Source organism: Bidens hawaiensis, unplaced genomic scaffold (assembly GCF_021521415.1).
Source record: "Bidens hawaiensis isolate Kalapana, Puna unplaced genomic scaffold, B.hawaiensis_p1.1 tig00008283_1, whole genome shotgun sequence".
Lineage (NCBI taxonomy): Eukaryota > Viridiplantae > Streptophyta > Magnoliopsida > Asterales > Asteraceae > Bidens > Bidens hawaiensis.
Genome location: NW_027491589.1, coordinates 865352 through 876086, shown reverse-complemented (window position 1 = coordinate 876086; position 10735 = coordinate 865352). Strand labels below are relative to the sequence as shown.

Below are 10735 nucleotides of genomic sequence, written 5' to 3'. Positions count from 1 at the left end.
TTTTTTCCTTTTTTTAAATCTTCAACCACGTAGCTTTGACCAATAATCCCTAAAAAAATGATTTGTTTTTTTCTTGTATCTATTTCATCCCTGCTAATTTAGAAAATTTTGGTTAATCCTAGTTAATAATTTATTATCGGATCAATTTTTATTCTACAAGCAAATCATCTTCATTCACAATTCTCATATTAAAAACTTTCAAAAAAGAATATTAATCTTTCGTGAGCCCATGTTCTGGACCTTTCGCAATGAACATAATCACAAGTTCTTAAACAATTGATATTTTTCTTTTTTATTATTGAAACAAAAATTATTCATTTTCAAAGATCAAAACAAAGTAAGACATAAGAAAAAGTTTGAACTAGTAAATATCAATGGTGGTTCACACACAAAAGAATAAAATCAGTTTTTTTTAAGAAATGTTAATCAAAACTACGTAGTTTTAATAGTTTCACATGTAAGCTTGGGTACTTAACAGCAACATATTCACTTTTCCCTATTAATAATATAACAAGATTTATAAAAGAAAAACATAGACGGATTTTTATAAAACAATTATTATTTCCAAAAATATTTTATTAAACCTTGGTTAAGTTTTTATGAAACTCGAATTTTATAAATGTTTTACAATTATTTATTTTCATATTTGAACATTGAAATGAAGTAGGTGAAACTTATTAAGAATCCCATAGTCAAATCCCCCGTCTAAGATCAAACTCGATGGTAAGCGAACCATTAACCAAAACCAATGCTATAGACCAAGAAATGCAAACTTTAACCCAATTCCTCCAAATAGGTACTCCCAACAAAGAGAGTCAAAAGCTTTATCAAAATCGACATTGATAAGTACTTTGCTCTTTATATTTCTTAGTCCAAGACACTAGCTTGTTGACAATGAGAGGCCGTCAAGGGTGCTTCTTCCTTGAATGAAAGACGATTGGCCGAACTAGGGGTGTTCATCGGGTCAACCCGATCGGGTTTCTGGTTAATCGAGTCGGGTTTGTCGGGTTTTTTCTTAAAAAATATCTAACCCGAAACCCGGCCCTATTAAGGTTCGGGTTATTTGGGTTACGGGTTAGTCGGGTCGGATTAGTCGGGTTAATCGGGTTGACCATGTTACTTTATAATTTGAAGTTGATTTTTATGTTTGTAACTTATGGGTTGCAAAATTTCTCATTCCAATAATTTGAAATAATTATCTTATAATTACATATTGGCTTGTAAACGAACCAAACGGACATGAACAAAGGCATGCTCGTGTTGGTTCATTTAACGTTAAACAAATACGATCACGAACACTTCATCCAACAAATATTTGTTTCGTTCGTTAAAAAATGAACATGTTCGTGTTGTTTTTTTATGACCGTTCATTAAAATTTAAACGAACAGTTCACGAACATAAATGAACACAATTAAACAAAGATAAAAGAACTTGAAGGAACATGAAAAAACATAAATGAACGCATTTAAATGAACACAAATATAAGCATATTATAGTGATATAATTTCTAAATGCAAATAATATTTAATAATTTTCTATTAATGTGTGAACGAACATGAAAGAACGTAAACAAACTTAAATGAATGATCATAAACGAGTGTTCACGAACATAGATGAACGATTGAAACATTTGTTCATGTTCGTTCGTTTATTTTAAAAAACTTCCAGTATAACGGTTCATGAACAAGCAGAAGAAAAATAATTAACTCCTCTATAAAACTTTCAGTATTGACTTTTTACTAAAAAGTTTTTAGTGCTTATTTCACATTTTCGTTATTGTATTTGAAGTAAAGTTTCATCACTAATCGGGTTAACCCGAAACCCAATTATTTTTCAAAACTAAACCCGAAACCCGACCCTATTAACAATTTGGGTCAACCCGAATAACCCGATTACTACTTTTTGACCCTATTTAACCCAACCCTAATTAGCTTATTCGGGTCCGGGTCGGGTCGGGTCGGGTTAATCGCGTTCGAGTATTTTGGACACCCCTAGGCCGAACCCTTATCGACTCGCTAAATTTAAAAACGAAAGGTTGACAATTTCCTTCTTAACATAATTCAGTTTAGACACCCAGTGACCATTTATCGAAAGACCATTAAACCTGCTCCTTAGCTTATTACTATTCACCAACCCTAAGAAAATGTATCTTATCTGCTCCATGCCACGTCAACGTCCCCCTAAGCACATACGAGCTGCTCTAATACTTCGAGTAAATTACTAAATTACACTAATAGTCCATATGGTTTATGACGGACTACGGATATGATCTCGAACTTTAAAATTTGATGGATTCGGTCTGTAAATGTACCTGCATTTTTTTTTACCGAATGCACCTTTTCTCCAAATCAGTTATTTATACCGGTCATGTAACTTTGCTCCTATAGGCTCTTATACAAGCCGTATAAAAGGACAATAATCTAATGCTACATCTTATACCAGCCGTATAGTGCGTAAGCTACATCTTATCGGGTCGTATAAGCCTTTTATTCTAAATTAAACCAACCGGATACATTTAGCCAACCCGGTAAAATAAAATCATAAATGAATTCGCCTTAAGATGCAAATCCAAAACCCAGTTATATGTAATTGCCTGATATCAAAAGGTAACCTGCAAAGGAGTAGAGGTGCACAAAATACCTGGTTTTGAACCAGACCCGAAACCGGTTCCTACTCATACCCAACCTACGAGTACGACCCGCATTGAGCTTCTCCCAGTACCTGTACCCGAAAAAGGACCGACCCGGACCCACCAGAACCAGTTTCACTTTTACCGGTCAAAACCCGACCCGACCCGAAAAAACAACCCGGAAAACCCGGTCAAATACCCTACCCGGAACTGACCTGGTTTGTGCACTTCTACAAAGGAATAGCTGATGAAATGAAAGTTAAGAAACTTAAAAAGGTAAACATATATCACACAAACAAACATCCGCTTATGGTCTCTGTAATCCTTATAACCATCACTGCTCACCTTATTAAGAGTCTATAACTTAAACTACAATAACAACAAAACAAAACAAAACTGTCCTCTACTGAGTAAAATTAAATAAAACAACGCCCGATAAAATCTCCCAGAACGAAAGAAAAAGAAAAAAACACATCAACTTTCTATTTCTTTAACGTTTTCCAGCACCGGCCTTCTTAGCACCAGGCAGCGGGTTTTCCTCGTCGTCAGACTCAACATCACCATACTCCCACATCCCGAGCCTTTTGGTGCGCGCTTCCGCTTGAAACTTTTCTAATTCATCCAGCATTTGTTGTATGTCTTTAGGCTCCCATCTCCTCCTCTTCTCCAACCTCGCCACTCCTCCCTGAACAATTTTCAAGTTAAATTATTATTGTTGACGAAGAATATTATAACGAGGGTTACAAGCATACAAACCTTGAGCATGATGGCGTTAATACTGGTGTCAGATTCCATGTCGACCAAAGTTACCAAGAGAAGGTTTCTGGTGCCTTGACCGTTAACTTTTCCTCCAGAAGTATCTTTATCCTCAATCACTGCTTTGAACTCCTTTGGCTCACTAAGTGTGTGTTCACTTAGATACATAGCTGCTTCCTGGCCATAATCTTCCTCCAAAGCCGGTACCTTTAGGTATGCCAGCTGGCAAAGTTGGGCCAGTCCGGGTGCAGAGGATACGGATGGATCCAGAGGACGGATCTGGCTGTATGTAACGACTTCTTGATTCCCATAATCAATGTAGAACACTTCAAATTTGTCTTTGGTTGTTTGAACAACGCCGCGCGGTCCATTCACAACCTACATGTCATTGAAAGAAACAACATTAATTTTATTATTATTACTGTCTGACCCGTTTGGGATAGAATATAATCCAAATCAACCCATTCACAAGTAAACTGATTTTAAATATAACATAAGCCTCACCATGGCACGGTTCCATGAGTTATCTGCGCTAAACTGTGCAAGGACAAGATCGCCCTTCTTTGGATTAAACGCACCAAGCACAGGTGCTTCTTTGAGATTTAAAGAAGCAAGTTGCTGTTGGATGGAAGCAACTTTCTGGTCTGCTACTGCCTGGACATAGAACTTGCCTCCACCAAGAACTTCAGTCACCACCGCCTGTAACAGCACATTGAATGCAATTAGCACATATAACATATTGGTATTGAAAAAACCAATAATAATGAAAATAATCATTAAGGGACCTTAAACTCTTCTTTCTGTTTTTTATCATTAGTTGCGCCATTAGAAACTTCCTCTCCTTCAACATAGTTTTCCCATATCTGCAAAGAAACTACCAATCAGAGATGATTCCACAATCCAGTTTAAGTTATTTATTATATGCTTTTATAACCAAATTACTTGCCTTTAACTTCTGCTTCTTGGCAAGCAGCTCAGCCTGAGCAAGAAGGTGAGCATCTGGAATCCTATCAGCACCAAACCCTGTCTGAAGTCTGGCAAGACCAGCTTCGAGAAGGGTGATCCCAACATTGCTTCTCGATTCCCACAATGATCCCAAAAAGGTTCCTGTTCTATCAACCGTTTCCACTTCAATCTGCACACGTTAAAACAGAAACACTTTAAATAATGAATAAAATACTGATACGCATAAATGGTGTAAGAGGAATATTACCTCTACATCCCTCTGCATAATCTTCCGCCTCATGAGTGAAATTGCATCATTGGAGTAGGGCTCGTCACGACCAGGGCATCTGACACCAGATAGTGAGAAAGCAATGCTGCATGTTTCTTTTGGGACATATAATTTAAACCTATGACCGCTAAGAACATATTCGACGACAGCTGTCATCCTCCTGTTGCGTTGCAAAAACGGGAGGAAATCTTTGGCTTTTTTGGCCGAGGTCTAATAAACGGGAAAAAAAATGTCAGCATCACACACACACATACCGGTCAATGATCATAATAAAAGAGTGGTTATAAGTTTCTAACCGTCAAGAGATCTGTAACATGCATGCTTGGAGGATCTTTAGCAGAATGAATCCCTTTTCTTCCAGTTGTAGCACGAGATTCAGCTGCAAGAAGATTCTCATAGTAATTTGATCTTTCTTCAAAGTCTCTATGTCTAATGACAGTGCCAAACCCACGAGCAATGATGAGCTCAGCAACATTTACACCTGGCTGCTGAGTCGCTGATGTAGGGGGAGTTGTTGAGGGGACATCTTCAGTTTCCTTCCCTTGAGATAACAAGAAGACTGACCCAAAACCCATAACACGTGAATCTGCAGGGCCCGCAGGAGCTGATCCATCGGCAAGCAGGACCTTTCTAGAGTATTCCATTGAAACTTGAACCTAAGTTTAAAATATATATTAAAGAATAAAATTTCACCCACAAGCTTTCTATTCCAAATTATAGATAAACATACAAGTGGTAACTTCGACCCATTTACTTTAAAAAGGTCAAATTGGATTATTTTTAGGGAAAATTCCCAAAATGTCCTCTATATAGAAAGAGATTCCAATTTTGTTCCCCCAAATTCGAATTTCCATCTTTGTACATGTGCTATACCGTCGACGCTGCCGTGTTTAAAATTCAAGCCGACGCGTTTGTGATCCAATCATATCATGCCACGTGGCCAAAAAAAGGTCGTCCGTGGCATGTTTCGAAACGAAGCACGTCGCCCCCCGACATGTTCGAAACAAATCTCGTCATTCCCAGATTTGTTTTAAAACATGCCGCAGACGACGTGTTTCACTTCAAAACATGCCAGGGATGATATGTTCCCGGCCACGTGGCGTGATATGATTGGATCACAAACGTATCGGCTCGAATTTCAAACACAGCAGTGTCGACGGGTTTGTGTTGGACAAAGGCGGAATTTGAACTTAGAGGGGACAAAAATGGAATCTCTCTCTAGGGAGAGGACATTTTCGGAAAGAGTCAAATAGGGCAAATAATAAAATTTAGCAAAAGAGGAAGAGATAATAATAATAATAATAATAATAATAATAATAATAATAATAATTATAATTATAATAATAATAAACATATTCAATGTACTAACCTCCTAAGTTGTTTTATTCAAAAAGAGATTATTATGGTAAAAATATTGTTTTTGAAAACATAACTTCATATAAAGTTTTCAAGAAACGAATAAAAAACGTCTGAAGGTCATCTCATCATTACCCAGCCTGTTTTGGCCTGTATGAAAATAGCATTTTCAACCCGAATCCAATTTTTAGAGAATTAAAAAGTATATTACCTGACGGCCAATTAATCGAGTTCTTAGAAATTCTCTTGCTTCACGAGCATAAGGAGCAGGTTTTTCGTCTCTTCTTGGATTTCCCAGTTTGGGACATCTGATACTTGAGAGATTAACTCGTCTCTCAGCTGCGGGACTTCCAAATGGAAGAGAATCATCGGCAACAACGATGCAGTCTCCACTAACAACTTCAACTACCTGTAACGAATTTGAAATAAAATATGTTAAGATATTTAGATAAATGGAATACAAGAAACTTTTCATGAAGCTAAGATTTAGACCAACCTTTCCAGTGAAATTGTCTGATATAGCCTTTGAATTAGTAGCTGGAGGCACATAGTTTGTCCAAAGCCTCAACTTACTCTTCTTTGCTTGAAGTTCAGCCGCCTTCAATTTCCTCCTGGCTTCTTCCTCCATCATACTTGCACTCCACTCAACATACTTTGCATATCCCTACACGAAAAAAGATAATCAATCAGATAGAAAAAAATAAAGAAAAATATATATATTGTTTAGCAACAATCTGCAATTAAAATAGCCATTAGATATTGTTGACTTGAGATTATATAACATACATTTTCAATAAGCTCCATTGCCAAGTCCTTTGCTGAGTCACCATCAGGGTAATACACAGAACCGATCAAATTGCTAAACTTGTCAACACCTTCAAGAACAACGCGAACCTGTAGAGAGCATGCAAAGTATATAAATGTTCGATTCACTCCATCAAAAGAGTTTAACTAAGAATAAATAACTAAGACATTACTTACATCTCTGTTTAGCACACGAATCTCGGTAAAGTGTTTAGCTTCCCTCCCAAATGCATCAGGGGAAACTTCAGTAAAGGCTGGTGAGGATGCAATTCTTTGAGCTGATGTTAAGGGCTCACGCGACTCGCCATTAGTTTCTCCATTTGGTTCATCAGATGGTATATCAGTTACTATGGTAGGTTCTTGGGTCCTTCTTCCCATTGACGGAGCCTAATTATTAATAAACAAAAAATAATAAGATTGCATGAAACGCAAAGTATTACCATAGAAGCTCCACAACAGACTATATAAATATTAATGCTAATAAACTCCTACCTGGATTCCGGCAACAAAAACTTGAACAAATTGAAATTCTGGAAGCAGATAAACACGAAGCGAGCTCCCGTCACGAACTTGCTCAACAATTGCTTCCATGGATTTGCCTTTGTTAGCAGCTAAAAGGCCCATTGCATTAAGATTGCTGGGATCACCAACAGCAGATGGTGGAAGGTTCCTGATAGCAGCCTCAACAGCACCCGGTGACTAAAACAAAAACCACCGAATATAATCAATTAAATGACAAAATATAATCAGTTAGGTGACAAAAAAACATGTTCATAGATGGTGCAATCGTACACCAAATAACCATATAATCAATTAAATGACAAAATATAATCAGTTCGACGCGACAAAACATAATACCAGCTGATGTGATCGCACACTAAATAACCATATAATCAGTTAAAAGACAACATATAATTAGTTGGACAACGACAAAACATATTAATAGCTGGTGCAATCGCGCACTAAATAACCATATAATCAGTTAAATGACAACATATAATTAGTTAGACAACGACAAAACATATTAATAGTTGATGCAATCGCGCACTAAATAACCATATAATCAGTTAAATGACAACATATAATTAGTTAGACGACGACAAAACATATTAATAGTTGATGCAATCGCGCACTGAATAACCATATAATCAGTTAAATGACAACATATAATTAGTTAGACGACAAAACATATTAATAGTTGGTGCAATCGCGCACCAAATAATCATATAATTAGTTAGACGACGACAATACATATTAATAGTTGATGCAATCGCGCACTAAATAACCATATAATCAGTTAAATGACAACATATGATTAGTTAGACGACGACAAAACATATTAATAGTTGATGCAATTGCGCACTGAATAACCATATAATCAGTTAAATGACAACATATAATTAGTTAGACGACAAAACATATTAATAGTTGGTGCAATCGCGCGCCAAATAATCATATAATTAGTTAAATGACAGCATATAATCAGTATGATGAGAATAAAACCAATTAATAGTTGAATGACATATAATCAATTCAATGACCATTTCTATAGAAAGCGCGATATATATTCCATAAATATAAAATTAACCCCAAATACTCGGCATATTGTAATGAGGACAGAAAACTAGTAATCAGTTGGCTTAAGAAACAGTAACTGACCCTGTCCCATAAACCCACGCCCTGTTGTCTGGCTTGTTCTTCAAGGCGTAGCAGCTCGGAATGCTCAGGGGTCACCTCTCCTTTGGCCTCCTTAACCTGTAATCAGCAAGTGAACTTATGTAAGATGCAAAGATTTAATCTTTAACTATAAATGCTGGTAAAAGAATTTAAACTACCTTTGCCCATCCATGAGTGACAACCTCGTTTCCGACATTTGTGCTACCAATGAAAACGCTGCAGAACTCACGGGAGAAATTTGGGATGGTGTATTCCGTTCTAAAAACAACATCCTATTACACAAAAAGATAACAAAGATTAAATCTTTATACTATCATCATTTAATGATACAATGCTACATTAATGAAACACAGAAAGATATATGTATAACGAATCGCAACCTTTCCGATGCACAACTTCCGGAGATATTCTCTGCTTTCCCATGCAAATGGTTCATCCTGGCCACCTCGGCGCGCCTACATGACAAGAATAAAAAAAACCATCATTTAGTAAATTACATTAACAACAATCAAGATTGATTCCAAGTACAATTCAAATTGTTAAATATTATTTAACGAATTAAATGTTCAAGTAGACATACTAATCTCGGAGCCGAAAGATGCGCCAAAACGACAGTCTTCTCAGGGGGGATTTCTGCTTTGGTGAATCCCATGATCACCAAGGTGTCACCAGACGAAACGGCTTTCACCTTTCCTCTCAACCATCCCGAATTTCCAGCTGGTTGCGCCATTACTAACAATCTACAAAATAAAAACACAAAAAACATTAAAACTACATCACAAGGTACCCAAGCTCCCAATTAAAAAAAACAAACTTTAACATCATAGAAACACATAGAACACATAATTTGCTAATTATCACCTATACCGATCGCGAATCACTGCATAGATACACAAAAACCATAAATTTCCAATTCAAACACTTGATAAAAAAAAGTCAAATCCTAATTAAACAGCAATAAACACATCAAAATAAATCCAATTGAACAATTTAAACCTTCAATTTATATCAATTTAACTCCCAATTAAACAACAATAAACAGCTAATAAACTCATCAATTTAATTCCCAATTAAACAACCTACAGTAACCAATCTTCAGATCTACATACAGAACACAACATATATACAATCAATCACAAATTCAATCAATAAATGAACCAAAACGAATCCAATCAGTCCGATCTACAAAACCCACATTCAAAATTCACATTACAACAGAACCCACATGCATAAATCAATCAACAGATCCAAACAGTACCTGCTTCTGAATCAATCAATCAATCAAACCACGAACACACTCAAATCAATCAGCTGAAAATGGGTTACGATCAAAACCCAAGCATAATAATCAATACCCAGCACCGGATTTGATCGGAAACGATGGTGATTCAGCCGGAGGATTTAATAATATTAATATTGTGAGACGATAGATACAATATATGGGTTAGTTGTGTGTATGTCTAATAATATAGTGGATGTGAAAATTGAAAGTAATAAAGTTGCCCCTCTATTTTGGGTAAATTATCCAAAATGCCATAACGTTTGCGCTAACTGATTCTGACTGAATGACTATAGATGATAAGTATCGTGAGTGACGATATTTTGGTGCCACGTCGGATGCGTTGGCCAATCAGAGTGCGTCAGGTGTACTGAATGAATCTCATTCTTCTGGTACAAGTGTTTCCTCAAAGTGGTTAAAAAGGGAGTATAAACTACAAAGTTAAAACATGTTATAAATGGAATTAAAGATTTTAACTAAATGGGTTTTTTATTGTATTGTGAGATCAAATAAATACCAATTAAAGGGTTGTAGGTTAGTTATTAATTTTGGTATTATTATTTGTTTAAGTTAATTATTAATTATTATTGGTATTATTTAAAGTACATGTAATAGAAATGTAATAGGAATCATAGTTATGATGTATTGAGTTATGTTTAGCTGAAATATCGAGTTTTTGGTAAGTACTGTAATCAAGTTTTTTAGTTATTTTTTTTGGTTAATGGAATTGAAGAGTTTATTCCAAAATTAATCGATTTACTCGAATACGTTTATATCAAGATGCCATGGAGCGGCTTAAAGAGCTCGTCGAGTTTGTTCAATAATTGCAATCAAGATTCGAGATCAGAAGGTGCTGACCAAGGAACAATTCAAGTGTTGAGGGTTAGGTTCAAGTAGTCCGACCAAGAATTCCATTCTCGAACAAGCAGTCTGATAGTTTGATTGCAACTGGGAGTTATTTAATTGAACAAAGTAACTAGTGTTTCGATTATTAAGGGT

At 36.0% G+C, this 10735-nt stretch overlaps 1 protein-coding gene across 2 annotated transcripts; it reads right to left on the bottom strand.

Moving 5' to 3' along the window:
- Positions 1 to 2880: 2880 nt before the first annotated feature.
- Positions 2881 to 9909, bottom strand: LOC143637441 (ribonuclease TUDOR 1-like). Of its 2 annotated transcripts, none has more exons than XM_077104836.1 (17): positions 9711 to 9909; positions 9038 to 9189; positions 8838 to 8912; positions 8616 to 8729; positions 8440 to 8535; positions 7273 to 7479; positions 6958 to 7167; positions 6763 to 6870; positions 6473 to 6640; positions 6188 to 6385; positions 4917 to 5276; positions 4600 to 4830; positions 4333 to 4521; positions 4172 to 4249; positions 3891 to 4085; positions 3387 to 3764; positions 2881 to 3315 (listed from the first exon to the last, which is right to left on the bottom strand). In XM_077104836.1, the coding sequence occupies exons 2-17, from the start codon at positions 9185 to 9187 to the stop codon at positions 3121 to 3123; spliced, it is 2952 nt and encodes a 983-aa protein (XP_076960951.1). In that variant the 5' UTR covers positions 9188 to 9189; positions 9711 to 9909; the 3' UTR covers positions 2881 to 3120. The 2 variants fall into 2 exon arrangements, with proteins under 2 accessions (XP_076960951.1, XP_076960950.1); XM_077104835.1 differs by having other exon boundaries at positions 9038 to 9197; positions 9716 to 9909.
- Between the last annotated feature and the right edge of the window lie 826 nt (positions 9910 to 10735).